Source organism: Numida meleagris, chromosome 11, assembly GCF_002078875.1.
Source record: "Numida meleagris isolate 19003 breed g44 Domestic line chromosome 11, NumMel1.0, whole genome shotgun sequence".
Lineage (NCBI taxonomy): Eukaryota > Metazoa > Chordata > Aves > Galliformes > Numididae > Numida > Numida meleagris.
The window spans coordinates 14,377,567-14,395,051 of NC_034419.1; the positions used below are offsets into that span (position 1 = coordinate 14,377,567).

At 39.2% G+C, this 17,485-nt stretch overlaps 1 protein-coding gene across 20 annotated transcripts in view; it reads left to right on the forward strand.

The window, feature by feature from the left end:
* The window catches only part of SLC25A26 (solute carrier family 25 member 26), an 84,906-nt gene that overhangs the window by 19,249 nt on the left and 48,172 nt on the right, over positions 1–17,485 (forward strand). For all 20 annotated transcript variants that reach the window (XR_002442613.1, XR_002442615.1, XR_002442611.1 and 17 more), the window contains one exon: positions 749–796. Coding sequence is in view for 10 of the 20 variants with exons in the window: in XM_021409772.1 (XP_021265447.1) it covers positions 749–796 (48 nt within the window). In the remaining 10 variants the exon portion in view is untranslated. The remainder of the gene's footprint in view (positions 1–748; positions 797–17,485) is intronic.

Genomic DNA, 17,485 nt, shown 5'->3' on the forward strand with positions numbered 1-17,485 from the left:
GGAAGACATAAATATGACTCTTTAATGATCCGTTTGTTTTTTTACTTGCTTATAAATGAAAACTGTTGTGATAGCGTTGCACAAGAGGATCCCTGGAGTTTTATTCTGTGATTTTGTCTTTCTGCTCTAAAAGCTAGTGCTCTCCATGCTGTATTATTTTCCCTGTCTTTGTTACTGACCAAAGAACTGCAAGACCTTACAAATGCCCAAGAAATTGTCCTGTAAGATATTAAACTTAATTGCATATGTACTTTTCAAATGATTTTTAATTGTTGTGTGTTAAAAGTTAGTTAAAAATGCAAAGTATTTGTCTTGATGAAATCAAAGGTGAGAAGATGGACATAAGTTGTCTTCTTATGTGTTCATTTTGCATAAGCTAATAATGCAGAAGAGGAGCAGTTTCAAGATATGTGTGAAATAATGGATACTTGCCAAACATTAAGCAAGTGGAGTTTGAAGTAATGTGTTACTGTGTTAGCTTGTGCTTTTAATTTTAACTGTAAGGTTTATTTTCTTCTCTATAACTGATTATTCTGAACAGTGCTCTTTGAAATAGGAATAAAACCCACCAGCACTGTAAATCAGAGAGTACAGTATACATAAATATATGTTATAATCAATATAGTCAATTTGTAAGAAGCTCAGGTCTGACACTCAGGCTGCAGTACTTGCTTCGTAATTGCCAATAAATTGTGGTCTTTGGCAAACGAATTCTCTCTCACTGATGCTTTCTTTTGTTGGTTTACAGGGTATTCAAGGACTCTATCGAGGTTATAAAAGCACAGTATTAAGAGAGGTAAATACACTTGTCTTTTTAAACATTGATTCCTTTGCCTTGCTTTTTTTGTTTACTAACAAGAGGTAATAGCAGTACAATAGGGTTCGGTTGCTCTAACCATAATCTCGTAAGTACTAGCGTATTTCATTCTAGGTGAGTTACCAGCCTCTAATTTAAATAGAATCTGATAGCATGCATTAGAAAGACCAATGATAGATATGGAAAGTCATCTACCCTCCTGTCTCTTAGTCTTGTTGCTGCTGAATTGCTACAGGATGGAAATGTAAATGTTAACATGGTGAAAACCGTAAAGTACTGGAAACTTCCTTGAATCTCATGATTGCATCATGTGAAGTATAAATGCCAACAACGGTGAACTGGTGGCATGAGGCCAAATTTGGCACAGACAGATTTAGACTTTCTTTAAATATGTTTGCCAGCAGATGCCAAGAGATTTTGTCTTCTGTATCTCTATATAGGAAAGATTATGCACGCTCTTTCCTCCGCCCTCCAAGTGCATGAAAGAAATGTCTTTAGTCATCTAGTCTATGGATGTGATGTAGTGTCACTTAAAGTCAGAAGTACTTCACTGTTGGCAAAGAAAAAATTGAAATAAGTTTTTTTTTTTTTGCATGCTCGACAGAAAATACTTTCTAAACTTAAAATCTCTTCATAAATGTCCTACCCATTGCAGGTTTAGTGTCACACAAGTGTTTGATACCTTGTGTGAACTGAAGAGACCAATTGCAAATGAAGTAGAAAAACTTGTTTGTAGGGTTTGTTACCCTGGCTTGGGCACACTGAATCTGGTGTGTGGGCAGAGGCTCTGATCATGTTGTTGTTCATTGTGTGCCCTCCTGGCTTTAGCTGTGGATTTAGCTTTTGCTCATCATTGGTGCTTTTTTCATGCATCTGAAATTGTGGCAACTGAGATCTGCCCACAGGAGTCTCCATGCAGGCTGATGGACTTTGCATCTCTGACTTTAGATCTTTAAATATGGCATGTGGGACTTCTTGACAACTCATGTTTAGTGCATTGGATTACTCCTTATGATTTCCTTGAAACTTTACATTTTGGATTTTTTTATATAAAACATTTCTTAACAGTAACATTTCTATAAAGCATACACAGCCTTTTCTGAGCTGTTTCACATTAGCCAGTGCACAAAGAGATTTCTTTTGTCCTTTGACATACACCAGTGCATCCAAAGCTGCTTAGAAAATCATATCTCAGGAGGTCATCTCTTGACAAAGCAGAAGTTGCACCATGAGTACCTTAAATAAACAGGCAAGGTGTGCTTCTTCTGAAAACATAGCAGCTATTTCTCAGAAAGTGTTCTTTACTTACTGTGCTCAGTGTGAAATGTGGGGATTTGTTCTCTTATATAACTCAACTGAATAAACCAGACTTGGATTATTTTTTCTTTTTTCCAGACCTTTTGGCTCTGTTAACTGCTAATAACAAAGTTAGTTGAAGAGGCTTTTAAGCCTGCATTCAGTAGCTCTGCTTTACAAAGCCTTTCTTCATTCTGAAAACTGTTTTTAGGCCAGGTCTTGTTGCAACGCAGGATAAAGATGGATATTACCTAAAATAAGAAATCCCAAATTTAGTATTCCCTGAAGTGCTGAGAAATGACAATGCACTGCAGTTTATTTGAGCAGTTCTGAGTGTTTCAAAAATTAGTTATTTTTTGCAGAAATGACACCTGCTTTTCTGAAATGCAACCCCCACTATAGCTTCATCCTGTACTTATTTTCTGGCTCACTAAACACATGTTGTTCGCTCCGATTTCATTTGAAGATGGGCAAAAAAAGGGCCAGCGAGTCATTCTGATTTCTCTGAGGAGTTCTGAATAAATGAATAAATTTAGATGCCATTGAATACAGATTTTGCATACTAACAGGTAGATAAAACACATGGTTACAACCGGGTACTATTCTCCTTAAAATTTGTTTTGACATATGTCAGGGTGGTAATTAATTTGCAGATCATATTCATGGCACAGTGTGTGACCCTGCAGAGATAACTTTGTTTACTCAAAATGGCAGCACTCTGTTGGAAATTTAATGGGGTCCTCTCCGTTATGTATATTCATAAAAGATCCTTCAGAACTGATTTGTGTTGAAGTATTGCTTTTTGGGTGGATCTGTCCAATGGAATGAGAAATAAATGATTACCAAATGAAATGTGCTTTCTTTTCAAAATGAAACAAATCGTAAGTGATGTTTTTAAAAATAAAATGAAGTACAATCTTTGAATTTAACACCCTGTTAAGACCATTGTATTTTCAGACACTTAAATATTGTAAAGCAATGTCCATTCAAGTAAGAACTGAATACTGAACTTTCAGCTTGAAATAACATAAGCCTGATGTTTAATCTTGCTATTTTCCCCTCTATTTGAATACACTTCTTTCTTTAGGGAAAGTCTCTATTTTCAGATAAAAATTTATATTAATTCATTATTGGACTCATCCTGGTAGCTGCATAGCATGTGTAGACTCCAGCTGAATTTTATGCTTATAGAATTCATTTGTATGTTTTGGTTCTTTACTTAGGCAAACCCCTTTGTTACAGTGGAGTGCGTTTTTTGTTAGAAGGTTTTCAGTGCACAGTTTCTTCATTTAAAAAAAGAAAGTAATAGAAGCAGCTGTGAGTATTGATGCTTTGAAAATAGTGATCTTCTTGCACTGACAAAATTATTAAACCAGATTTTAAGAAAGGTTTCATTGTTGCATCAGTGTAAGGTTTTGCATATTACTTAAAGCAGGTCTCAGTGCCTGGACAATCTGTTTGCCAGTTGCTTGGAAATGAGTCTGGTTGTTTATAAAGGGAAAGCAATCTTGAAATCTCTTTTTTTTTTTCCATAGTATTTGTAGATCTTGTCAAGGCAGCCTTATTCTGTTCTAGATAATTTGCATTAGCTGTTGTGCTGCTTCTCTTCTGGTGCAGTAGTTGTTATCCCGTTTGATTTTTGATTTTTATTCATTAGCTTTTCCTCCTTCTCATCAGACAACTTTCTGTGCAGGCAGAAAGTAGAAAAGAAAGAAGATAGTGAAATATGTAGTGCTTTTTGGAATTACCTTCGTTTGAGTTAACCTCAGTGGAGAACAGAGCGTGATTGTACGCTTGGAAGTTTTGGCTATGACTTTTTCACCTACTCTGAACTACTAGCCCTAAAATCTAAAGGGGAACAAGGTATGGAGCATCATTCTGTTTGCAGTAGTAGACTTAAAGGGACACCCATCCTCTAATAAAAGAGTCTTTGTGACAAAGCACAATGTGCCAGTATGGTTATTGAGTGGCTGACTAAGACTTTAAATAAATGGTAGAAATTGGAGGCTGTGAAAAGGTGTGACATCATGAGAATTCAACTTCCAAAGCAAATCAAAGTGAAAATCATTTTTTCCTGTGGTCAGAGTGTACCAGCATGCGCTGATGTGGAAACTAGATTGTGCTACCAAGAGCAGGCAGTGAACAGGTAAAAAATGTATTCGTGATTTCCACAAGAGAAAGTTGGTTTGTAAAATCTTCAGCCATCTTATAACAAGACAGGAGTAGACTGTAAATGCACTGTAAATCCTCTAGAATTTCTGAATGGGAATGTATTTCTGCTGCTGAGATCTTATATAAGCAAATGGAGCCAGATTTTTAATTCCTGCATAATTCATTTTATTAACTATGACCAAGTAGAACATCTGTTAAAATTCCATAATGTTCAGTTCATGGGAAAAAGACAGAAACCCCTGAGTTCCCTTTGGAGTTTTTCCATTTCCATTAATGTTACAGGACTCTAACAGATGTCTTAAAGGATGTTATTATGAATGAGAAGACAACACAAGAGAAAATGAAGTGCCTTGTCCAGTTTCTGTGTGTGCAATAGCTCGCTGGGCAGCGAGTTACTTTACTCGTTGTATATCTGCACGTTCAGCTTTGCACAAGCAGTGTCACAGTGAAACAGTGTCTCTTCTGCTGTGAGTTACTGTGGAAGTGTTTGGGAGAACTGGATGGGTGCTGAGTGGGTGTTTGGTGTGGCTTTAATTTCTTACTTCCAAAAATAGTGCAGATGGGCTGGGCCCTAGCCCAGAGGTAGACTGGAAAGGAGTTAAAATGAGTATTAAACTATTTCTTCAAAGACAGAGGAGATGGAGGACTGGATCTTTATAATTCACAGATGTCTTGAAAGAAGGAACTAGGAGAAAAATTACCAACAAAAAAAAAAATCTCCACTTAAATGACTTACTACCTGGGAGGAAGTGAGAGGTGTCTGGAACAACTGGAAGCAAAATGAGCCTTAAGGGTGCACCTGCCACATTTTCCTGCATTTCAAGTTTTGATGAACAAAGGATGCTGAGGAGGTTACATGTAAAAAATGTGGGACTCAGCTGAGATATGTTTAAACATTGTTGACTAAGCCAGGGAGGGAGTCTCTGAGGGCTGAGCTCAATAGAGAACAGTCTGCAAACAGGGAGCCTCGTTTGTTTATCCACTAGAGGTAGTTCTGCATGTTTTTCTTTTGTTAGGACATTTTTGTATAAATATCCTGTTCTCCTTGCTGTTAGGTTGTTGGGTTGTTTTTTTTTTTTTAAAAAAAAGTTGATCTCTGCTGCTGTAGGACAGAAAGAATGTTATTAAGACATTCTTTTCCTTGCACAATTAAATCTTTGATCTTCTATTGTTCTCTTTAATTTCAGAGCAGATGTCGATAGAAATAGGCAAACAGGACACTATCTTAATACAATATTTGGAAAAAGAAACATCCTCTCTAATGAAATATGTGCAGTATCTGCCTTCTGTTACCTTCTGGAAAACAGGGCTAGCTTAACTTTGTTTTGTGGTTCTGGTGAGGTTAGATTTAACCAGCAATTTGCCAGGCAGGATCCATAAGACTGGCTTTTTTGACTTCTGCTGAGCAACCTGCATTTCTTAGGCTTCAGTGTTTCCATACAGAACAGCAGCAATCTCATGGAGGGGATGGGAACTATAAAAACTGATTAACTATCTAGTCCCTACCATGTGGAAAATCGCGCGTAAGTTATGTGACGTGATTAATAGGAAAGTTGGGGGGGGGGGGAAGAGAGTGAAAACCAAAACCCTCTGCTTCCCCCCAGCCCTTTACCCTGCTTTTTTGGGAGAAAGGATATCACTGGAGTTATCAGATATCTGGTAGAATGCTTGTATCTTTCTATATAGCTTTATTCAATGGATTGTCATTTTGGATGGTGAGTAAGGATTAAAAAGGATTCTTTTGATGTAAGAGCAGAAGACAGCTCCATGCTCTGGTGTAAGGGCTCAGGCATATCCTACCTCATGACCTGGAACCCCAATAAAAGTGAAGAAGACGTAATTGTCCTTTTATTTTTGTGGGTTATTCAACATACTTGTTACTTTCTCCCTACAAATGTAAGAGCAGTATTAGGAAATGGAAAATGGAAATCTAAAAAGGCATTTATAAAAGACTTTTGCAGACTGCAAAATAAACCCACTTTTCTCTGATTTACTGGTTTTGGGAATTGGGTTATGTGACTTGCCTGAACGATGAATAAACTGGCCAGGATGGGCAGAGATGGAGAGTAAATTCCTTATTGTAAGGTACAGGGGGGAGAGTTGTTTGTTTGTCTGTCAACTGTATGCAGTGATCTGGGATTTTTCCAGTTGAATGTCCTCTCTTCCTCAGGCTAGTTGCAGCATCCATGTCCACTTCTTCTAAGGCAGAGTGTAACCATCCTTGCTGCCGTTGACTTACCAGTGGAGCTTACAATTATAGGGTCTCTCAGACATCAGTGGATATCTTCAGATGAAAAGACTTTCATATATGCAGAGTGTTTCTGTATTTGGAAAAGTACAGGCTTGCATCTGAGGTCTGTAAACAGACAAAACGTTTCTGAAAACTGCATGCACTAAAAATGAATTGTATGATTTGATAAAGCAGATTCTTTTCAAATTAAAGTGTATGCAAGTGAAGTCTTGCAGGAAGCGTATTTTACTTCATGCTTGAAATTGAGATACTGTTTCCAGACCTTCTCAAAGCAGTTTACTGAAGCAATTTTGCAAGCAATGTTTTCTGCAACATTCATGATGTAGGAATGCATTTTGTGGGTCAGTAGTGACATTGTGGGCAAGAAAAAGTTGAGAGAATGCCAAACTCTGTTCGGGTTTTCTTCATGAGGTTATTGTTTCTGTAAGGTTTTTGTTGTTGTCATTTGTTGATTGGTTATTAAAGAATCTAAGAACTGTATTCTTTATATTGGTAGTGCTTTATTTTTATGTTTGGCACTGGTTTGAAGAGCATATTCCACATGCTGTCTCTAGTGGAGAATGTTAATATGAATTTCCCCACTTTATTTCCTCACCTAAATAAATTCATCTGTGACAAAGGATGGGGAAGTGGTTGTGAATCCCTTGTGAAAGGGAACACATGGTAAGAAACTCTTTTCCTGATGTGAATGGGTGACTGTAATAGAGGGGAGGACAGGCAACAGAAGACTCCTCATGGTTTTTAAAAAAAAAAAAAGAGAAAAGGCTTAAAGAGGTAGAAGTAGTAGGTGGCAAATAGAATTGATTGTAAGAAGTACTTTTTAAAGTAATAAAAAGAGAATGCTTTGTGGTAGTGTTACTGAATGAATAACGTTGAAGCTTTCCAAGGCAAATTAAATGTATTAAATGAATAACTCTATCTTCAGTTACTGTAGCCCGATAGCATGACACTAGAGTCATGTCACGTCTAGTAGGGTTAGATAGTTATGCCTACTTCTGTAAAATTTGGCTGCCCTTAACGCTTGTGGCTGTTTAAAGGCAAAAAGAAAGAGTCAAACAAAAATTTGTGGAATTCTTGGCTGAGTGATTGATTTTGATTTTAGTTCCATAGCTACATTCCACTATGGGCAACTGTATTCTGTCTGCCTCAATTCTTTATGCAGTTTGCAGTGGGAGACAAGATTTCCTGTTTAACTAAGTTGTGTAGTAATCCTGCAGATGGCTGAGGAGTTGCCAGGCTCTATCTGGTGAAGGCTGCATTTCATTTGTGGGTGAAGCAATTTGTGTTTGTCTGTGCTGAAGGAGGTTGTTATCTAACCATAAAAAAGATAGGAGTGTGTGTGGTATATCTGTTTATATAAAATCTGTACAAAGAGACGTGCATGCATATACATGTAAAATATGATGTTGTTTTTAAGAATAACTTGTGAAGGGTCTTGCACTTTCTAAGGCAAATAGACAAGTAAGCATATATGATTGGTCTGGAACAACAAGCAGTTCAGCAATACAGGACTGGCTTTCAAGGATGAAATTCTTGCCTGAAGTAGACAAAGAATGGCGTTCATAGTGGAAGATTTCCTTACAGAATTATACTGCTGTCAGCATTAACAGCAGTTATCTGTTTTTTGTACTTGTGGCTGCTATTACCTGGTTTTTCTGCATTTGCTACAGAGCAGAAGAGTAATCAATCCAAGATCAAAAGCTTTTCCCCAAAATTACTTGCATGATACTATCACAACCAGGAGTGTTCTAATTCAGTACAATGTCTGCTCTGGTCAAGAGGTGAGCTTGGGACCTGAGGGTGCAGTGGGAGTCCTGGGGAACAGGCTTGGCGTGGGACCAGAGCCCGAGCTGTCTGCTTTCTGCTTGGCCTGGAGCTCAGCACTGGCTGAGAGCCTTTAGTACTTACGAGCTTCCAGCCAAAGTTTAGTGGGGACTGTTGTTTTGTTCTCTCTTTTATCAGAAAGGTGATGTTTTCGAATTCTGTAGCATGCTGAAATAGTTCAGCAAGAGGGAGGTCTCGAGGCATTGTCACATAAGCTCTACTGATTTGATCAGGGGACTCCCCTCCTTACTGCTGGGAGGTTAGTACCTCTGTGGTACTGGCTTTGGGGGAAGCCTTAGCCCTCGAGTTACCATTTGTGTAGATTATCAAAGGCAACAGTGATCATGGTTTTTCATCTGTAGGTACAACAACAGCATTGGAGGGATGTAGATAAAGCATGTATAAGAGAGGATGGAGATTAAAATCTAGGCGGCTGCTGCTGCTGAAACTATGCTTTATTTAACCACAAATAATCCCACCCAACCCTCCCGCGTTGCTAGATTTTATATCTATATATACACACGCATACATACATATATGTAGTACATACATGCACGTTTGTATCTGTATAATACTTGTTACATGATGGATGTGTAAGGTGTATGTACACACACATGTAAGTAGGCACCGAGAACCATGAAACTGAAAAGTTGAAACCAAAATGCAAAGATTATAGGTGAAGTTGGGGGGGAGGGAGGTGAAGACCTGAAACAGAGCTTATGTAGTTTATCACAGTTCAGATAATGTGGAATAATGGCTAGAGAGGCACTTGTGACAGTTGACTACCAGAATAGTTCTTTACAGTAGTTAACACAGAGACTAGGTTATTGTCTTGAAGGAAATAGGACTTAATTTCAATCTTGTGAATGGAGGACAGATGACTCTTCCCAAAAAATGAAAATGCTGACAGTCATACCTAGCTTCAGAACATATCAAGGGCTTTAGCTAACTGGTTTTAGCTAACTGAGTAGAACAAACAACTTGCTTAGCTTTTTTTTAAAGGGAAATCTTGAGTGCACTAGCAATCAATCCTTACAATAAACATTTTGTCTGGCTGATGGCAAAGAAGTTAATTTTGGGCATGGGAACTTTTGCTTCTATTTAAAATAAATAAAAAACAGAGCACAATGACCTTTCTTCTGTTTCTCCCTTGCTATGGGACTGTTGACTGCAGCGCTACAAGCAGCCGTACGCTAGAGGGCACAAAGCGCCTGTGGTTGCAGCAGTGCCTGTTGCAAGGGATCCAAGCTTGGGATGATCTGTGGATCTTGAAATTGACTTTGCTTTAAACCTACCTCTCAACCCAGTTGCAAAGGAAACATGAAATTTCTAATGCTATTCATTTAGTTTGCCTCTGGGGAGTAGTCCTGTTGAATTTCCTGGGACTGACTTCGGTGAATAAATGAAGTGAGATTTAGTTTGGAAGTGATTTTATGGATTCATATACAAATATATATTTTAACTTTGATTAGGTTTTCATATGGCATGAATGGATTGAATAGAATCTCTAGGTCTGCATTCCTCCCCTGTTTTCCTGCACTGTGAAGTAAAGCCTACGTGGTTATAAAGAAGAGAATGTATTCTCTGTCATCTTTGAGGTAATCTCCATGTGATGTGTACCTTAATTTGAAAATCACACTGGAAAACCAACAATTATAAGAAAATACTTTTTAAGAATAAAGAGGCCTCTATGGCAGTGCAAATTAGAGGCTGATACTTCTTGTTTGATTGGTTGGACTTTGCTTTTGTGTTTGTTTTTTTGGTACTGAGTGACTAGTTGGAATTGTGCAGGCACACAGGATCTCCCGTGAGATAAGAGGAGAATGGCTCGAGTTGGTGGGACTTGAGAGATGCACGAACAAAGCTCACTCACTGTGTTGCATATGGGATGCTTCCATTCAGATATCTCTGATTTTGAAGAGCAGCTTGGCTGTGGTCTCCCTACTAGGAGAAAGGACTCTTTGCATGGACTGAAGAAGTGGAGTTGTAATGAGAGAGCGTGCAGTCACTTCATATGTAGCTGGAAATGCTTGTGGGGGATGGAACAGGAGGGACAGATGGTAGCATGACTTTCATTATTTTTATAGAAATGTAGGCAAAGCAGGCCCAGTGTGTATACTGCAAATGGAAATAGTGTTATTAAACCAGGCTCTTATCTCGCTTTTATTTTTCTGTTAATTTTATAGAAGCTAATAAAGTGTAAGCTCTGCAAATTTTCTTTTTATGCAAGTTGACTAAGTGAAAACTGTATTCTTGCTTTTCAAAGCCAGCAGGCCTGGCTACAATAAAGTAGAGCTTGGCCTGAATGTTTTGGCTTCACGCTGCAGATACAGCAACTGTCAGGTCACTGCCAAATCTGTCCGTCCCAGGCTTCAATCTTCTCAAGTTAAAGGCTGCTGGTGATGCACGTGGGTGAATTTCTGTCGTGAGTAAACTCAGGCCTGTGAATGCTCTCTCCAACAAAAAAAGAGAGAGAAATATAGCCTAGGATAGTACCTCTGTGTTCCAAGGAAATAAGAGCCAGTACGTTGTTCTCTGTGTTTGCATTTGACATCATACTGTCTCGTCTCTTTGAAAGAGAAGAGCTGATAAAGGAGTATCCATATGTATCTGAATAAGTAATAAGCTCATACCTCTGTGGGAGGTTATCTCCTCCATTTTTGCTTTTGCTGATACAAAATCCTGAAGTACAAGAAAGCATTTTAGGAGTCTCATTAAATGTTAGACCGTGAAGCACTTAACTGAATCTTGTCTTGCTGACTTTAATGTACCAAATGCCAATTAACACAAAATTTGGCCCACTGTAGTTTTGCCACTGGCTACATACCTCACAAGTTCGGGGTGAATTTTGTTCTCTTTTTTTCTCAAACCCTCCCAGCTTTTTGCCTTCTGGCCTGTACAGCTGTGCTGCTGGTATACTTTCTATTTCTGGAAATGACCCATGCGGTTAGGTCAGTTTGTTTTAGCCTTGCTCCTTGTTGCTGAAGTAGAATAGCACATTTCCCCTAACTGCATGAAAGTCAGGGTAGACAATCTTGATAACTATGATTAATGGGCCTCTCTACTTTGCTCTGCAGCTGAAGGCTTCTGGAGATTGTGTCAACTGGGCTACAGCTCCCCAAACCAACTTTTACATAGAAATGATAGCTCAGGTTTGATTATACTGTTAAAGATGCTTTTATTTGCAGCTTTCACTATAGGGAAGTCTTTGCACAAGGAGTATGGTAATGGAGTTTAGAGAAGTAGTACTGGCAGGAAAAGCATGTCTTGTTCTTACCTGGTGGTTTGGGGATTGCATTTCCTGTAAGCTGAAGTTTACTCTGGGGTTAGCATGCTGTTTTAAAAACCTCACCTTGATCAGCATGCTAGGACCTATGGTAGTAGATGGCAGCAAGTGCTGGTAGCTTCATTTGTAGTTGGTTCAGCACAGTGAGTATGTTTGTAGATTACATTTGTGTTTAGTTCCAGTAACGTAGCCTAATTTTTATCAAGTTCTATCAATAGCATCTTTATCCTTCACGTTGTCATTTTTGTGAGAGGGAAAAGCAAAGGAAGTGTCACATTATCTTGACGAAGAATGTTGTCCGGAGATTCCAGCAGCTGTGTAACTGCTTCTTTAGAAATACGATTAAAGAATATAGGGAAAGTGGAAGGGGACACTGAAGTAAGTGGTTATAATAATAAAAAAAAGTGTGATTGGTATCAAGAAACATTCAGCTTGCATCTCTGTTTGTTTGCCAGCACCCATATTAGTGGGAGTACTTTGTAAATTGTCCTTGAAAATCAGAGGCTAAACTTGCATCCTGCATGTGGGAAAAGCTGGCTGCAGCACAGGCTGAATCCATCCAGGCTTTCCTGGAGACTGCTATGCAATTGTAATTGCAGGCCTCCTGAAAGGAGCACATCAGCCTTCCCAATAATTGAGTACAAGTCTTAATAGCAAATAATCCTCTTGAAGTTGTGTTTTCTTCCCCCTGCTGCAATCAAAGGAGAGCTTTGTTAAGGCATTAACTAACAAATTAGCTACTAAATACTGGTAATAACCTATTTCCTATAGATTGCTTTTTAATTATACCCTAAGCTGTGTGATTCCTGAAACCATTTCTTTGGCAAACCAATGTTTGTGGACATTTCAGACCACTGTAACTAACTGGCGAAAAACTTGCTTTAAAAGTTATTACTGGTATCAGAACGCACTTTGCTGATGCATTCCTGTCTCTACAAGAAATACGTTCTCAATGGCTTTTTTCCATTATTAGTAATTTAGTTTAAACATATTAGGCTGTGGTGTGAAATTGTTGTTTCAATTTTACTTCCATGTACAAAAATGCCCTAATTAGATTTTAGATAATATCGATATCTTCTGTTTAACTGTAAACAAAACCTTTTCTGCAAGAGAGAAATAATTAACCATTTTATTTTTATGTGCAATGGTCAATCCCATCAGTATTTATTCTGCTAATCTGTGTCTCAGCAGTCATTTAGAAAACTAAATTTACTTTGGATTAGGGTGGGAGGAGCATTTTTTGTGTATTCATTGCTCTTCCTCCCCAGATCTCAATAAAGGCTGTACTTCTTCCAGTAGATCACTCTGCTTCCCTTCAAACCTGACTCTTCTATAAAGGAGCGCAGTCATCAGAACTGGCAAGCGTTAAGCTTGATAATTAGTTCAATATAGTGACCGATTCTGTGAATTATGAGTTCAAAGCAACATATGGACATGGATGAAATCAGATTTTGGCATTTCTCACTTAGATTGTTTCAGGACACTGCTGGAGCTTCTTTGATCTGTAAATAACAACTGGAGTTCAGTGCCTTGCTTAAAATACATCAAACACATTCATGACTTCTGCTTTTAGATATAGACCTCGCTTCTAGTTACAGTTCTGAACCAGATTAATATGGCTATTCATGTTTTGAGATTTCATAGAGAAAGCTCCCAAAGATAGCTCTTTTCATTCTCCATGTTTTAAGAGAAGCACCAAACATTTCTCTGCCTTAATCTGTGTCCCAGACTAGATCAACAGATTCTTTATGAAATGAAAAGCAACCGCCTCCTGTATTGCAGTTCCTCTACGGTCTGGTGGCAATTGGTGTCTTCATTTTACTCTTGCTGCGGCATTAAAAAAAAAAAAATGAAACAAAGGTTTATTTTCAGTGCACCATTTAGTTACCTACTTAGTGACTCCGTTCCCTGCTGTAGCTTGCAAGTTTCAGCCATTCCCCAGTTCTTGACTTCGCTATGCTTTCAGCGTGATGTGCCATAGACAGACAATAGTTGGAGATAGCCAGCCAGGCTCTTTGTTGCTCCCTAAAGATATACACAGGTGCTGACCCGGTTCAATAAGCAACACTGCCTTTCAATAGTTAGTTAAATGCACCACGTCTGGGCTTATCAGTCAGCTATGAAAGGGCTGTATGATTTCTTAGTAGCAAAGGAATGTGGGAATTACTGATACTCGGTGTTTTACCAGCAGCTTTCCAGCTGGGTAACTCCATTGCTTCTAATTTAGCTCCCACTGTTTTGCTTAGAAAAGTTCAGCATTCAGCTGGAGTGCAGTGGATTTCTTTTTCTGCCACGGAGTTAGCTGTGTAATTACCCAAATTCTACACAAACGATTAAGAGTTGTTTTCATAGTGCTTTGGGGTCTACTTAAATCAAGTTCTTGTCCTATACAAACCTTAATCTACAACTTTGTACCCTGTGAAAATTCACTGCGTCCCCCTCCCTCCCCTGTAAGCTTGAAACTGAGCAGAAAGACAAGCTTTGCTTCTAAGGAACCCCGTCCCTTTTCTGTTTATAGTCCCTTGATAAGATGCCAGATACCTCTCACTCGGTGGAGCATTTATTTTCGTGGGCAGCAGATGAGAACACCCAAGGAGGAAAGTTAGACTTGCCTGACAGGATCAGCCCCATGTTCCGTCCAGTATCTTGTCTCTCCTTGGGGCCAGATGGAAAATCCTCAGGGAACTCAGGAGTAGAAGTGCCTTGCTGGGTTTCAGACTCGCATCTGGCAGCCATTAAAAGGCAAGCATTCATTCTCTCTTCAAGTGAGTCCTTGTTACTACAAGCACCTCCAACAAAAATGACTGTACGAGTAGTTACGACAAATCCTAAACTTTTACGTTAGCCTTCTTAAATGGATGCAGCTGGCTCAGATTTCTTGCACCAGTAATTGATTTCTGAGGGGCAACTTATGTTTATTTTTTGGGAAAATGAATAATCATTCCTACTTATTCCCTATTTCTGTTTCCCTTCAGGTCTCTCATCCCAAACACCCCTATTTATTTCTGTATCTTCCCTTGCAAAGCATAGTACTGCACAGACCCCCACAAAAATTAAAGTATGTGTCTGCTAGAGTCAGGTGGCAGCGGGCTCCTTGAGGCGGCTGCTTGGCCATCCCTCACCTTTGTTGCAAAGTCCTTTGAAAGCTGTAGTTCATGATGTGAAAAGTAATGACCAGGAGAAGGGCTGACAAAGCTGTGGGCAGAGAACACGTTTCAGGAAGATGTCTCACCATGAAAATTCTTGGCAGCTTCAGGATAACTTCATCTCCATCCTGCTGTGTTTGGCAGCGCTTCTGTGTCATGGCAAAAAAGAAAGCTCTGCACATACAGAGAGCCCTGATGTCTGTAGATACAGTGTGATACAAGAGAAAGGCCTGACATTAAAATATATCTGGAGCTGTCCCAAAAAGGAAAATAACAGCAGAGGACAAGGGGAACCTGAGGTGCAACAACGGCTAGAATACGGAGGTGACCTTAGTGTAAAGTAAGATAATGTTGTTTGATTATAGACTTAGTCACAAACTTGATGATTTGAGGTAGAGGTCTTAACTTACTTTGTGCTTTCTTACCTCCCTCGACTTTCCTCTGCGAGCAGCGTGCTCAGTCATGGCCACTTGCACGTTGTCATGTGCTCTGGCTGGCTGTCACGTGTGTGTTGCAGGGGGAGCTGAGGATTCTAGCTTGACTGTTTGGTTAGAGAAAGCCTCCTCCATGCCCAGTGAGCCTAAGAGGGTATGATGGAGAGTAAAAGGATTATGAGGGCTGCTCTGTGTATGCTGTGGGACTGAACCTCAGCAGTCCTTGTTCTGTAGATTAATATCTGAAGCTTCTGTGGTTTTTTATATTCTAATGCATGTTATTCCTCTTTCAGCTGTCTCTAATATTTCAATCAAAATTGTGTCCGACAAGATTACAATTTATGCATTTTTTTTAGTTACTCTTTAGTTTTCCTATTTAGCCTTTTGGTCCTCTGAAATAGACCCATGTTGCTTGTGTGCTCACCCTTCGTGGTAAGGTGATCAGTAGGAATTCAGTTCTGGATTCACCAATGCTCTTTACTTTTTCTCCTCATTTGTTAGAAGTCTGGGTACGTGTTTATTCTCTTCGTGTTGAATTTTACGTAGCTGGGAGATGCTTATTCTGAATGTGCAATGGTACTAGTAGTTATTTACAGAACGTGTGGTTTCTGCAAGAATAAAACTAGAAACTAAGCCTAGGAATTTCTGTGGCAGGTTAGGCACTTCTGGCCTCAACTGTCGTCGATTAGAAGAATAGAGCTCCTGGTGCCTCTACAAATTACTGCAGCATTCCCTTCCCTGGTATTATGGTACATGTCATGCACCACAGAGATCAGTGTGCCTGGTGGATGAGAACTGTCAGTGTGATTTTAGATGTCGTTTTGTCTTCTCACTGTGCTTTTTATGTTCCACGTGTATCAGACTGGTGTGACTATGTAAAATACAAGTTGTTCTTAAAAAACAAAGCGTGCATATCTCTAATGACCGTGGGAAAAAAGGGTCTGAAAAGCAAACTAGATTCTATGGTGAAGTTTCAAACACCATCCAGCAGAAGAGCTGTGATATATTTGCTTTTGTTCCTGTATTTTTTTTAGAACCTGTTTCACGATGGTTGATGTTTGATTCAGGATTTTAGGAGGGCACTTGAATAAAGCAATGTAATTTGTGCTGTTTAAGAAGCTGGTGAACTTCAGTGGGTTGTGTACATGGTGCCTGAGAGCACACTGACCCTGCCTAGATGTTCCAGATGTGTGGGAGAGAAAATAAATGTGAAAACAATAAGAATTTTGGTAAGAAATAAATACTTAAAACTAGATGTTTGAGGTTGGTAAATGGAGTGAGTTCTTCCTGAGATGCTACGTGTTCAAAATGTTGGAAAGTAAGATGCAGCAAATGTTTAATCTTTTTACTGTAACGTGAGTCAATATGTTGCACAGATCCAGGAGACAGGTGAACATACATTGTGCATTTAGAATTTACCAGGCCAGTAGTTTAACCTCTGACTGACCCCAGCAATGGTACAGTGTTACAAATGCAGTCTTCAGGGAAGGATGAAAAAATTTCTTAAGCCATTGGATGTGAACAAATCTCTTAAAATCAGTCAGGAATACCTCCCTGTTCCCTTGCTCTGTTACCTCTTGTGCCCTGAGATGTATTTATTGTAGCCAACAGTAAGAAAATTCAGTCTGCCTATTGGTCTTTTGTGCTGAGAGTGACTGGAAGTACCTTTCCTTTTCCAGTGTTGTCAAACTTTTGTTTGGTTCTGTGCCCTTCTAAAGACTTCCAGACCACCAAGTGTGATGGCTCTCAGCTCAGCATGCAAATATCCGTGGTTTGACAAACTAACCCCTTTTCTTAATTCATGTCAACATAAGGGAGCATAAAGAAGGGAATGAAAGCATGGTTTTCTCGACAGTCCCGAGCATCCGCATCAAAAGTTTAGGAATTAACTAATTCAGGCCACAGGAATCTTGTGTATTACCCAGGGACCTAAAAAGAACATGTACTCTCACCTGTGATTTCATTTTATCTTCACGCCTTCCCCAAAGCCACCAGACATGCAGAGCCACCACTAACAGAGGGGAGGGAGCTTCCAGAAATGAATAAGGCTTCTGAAGTGTTCAAATACTGATTGAGCTCTTAAACTTTTTAATATATAGGTTCAAAACGTGTCCTTTGTGTGTTAAGAGAAGTATTCCCTTCTCCAGATTTGCTTTCTTTTAACTTCCATGTGTCTTTAATATAGGGAGATAGTAGTAAGGAGCAGAGCTGGCTAATATTCTTAGGAGGAAACCAGCTCGAGTATCTGATATGAAGTTG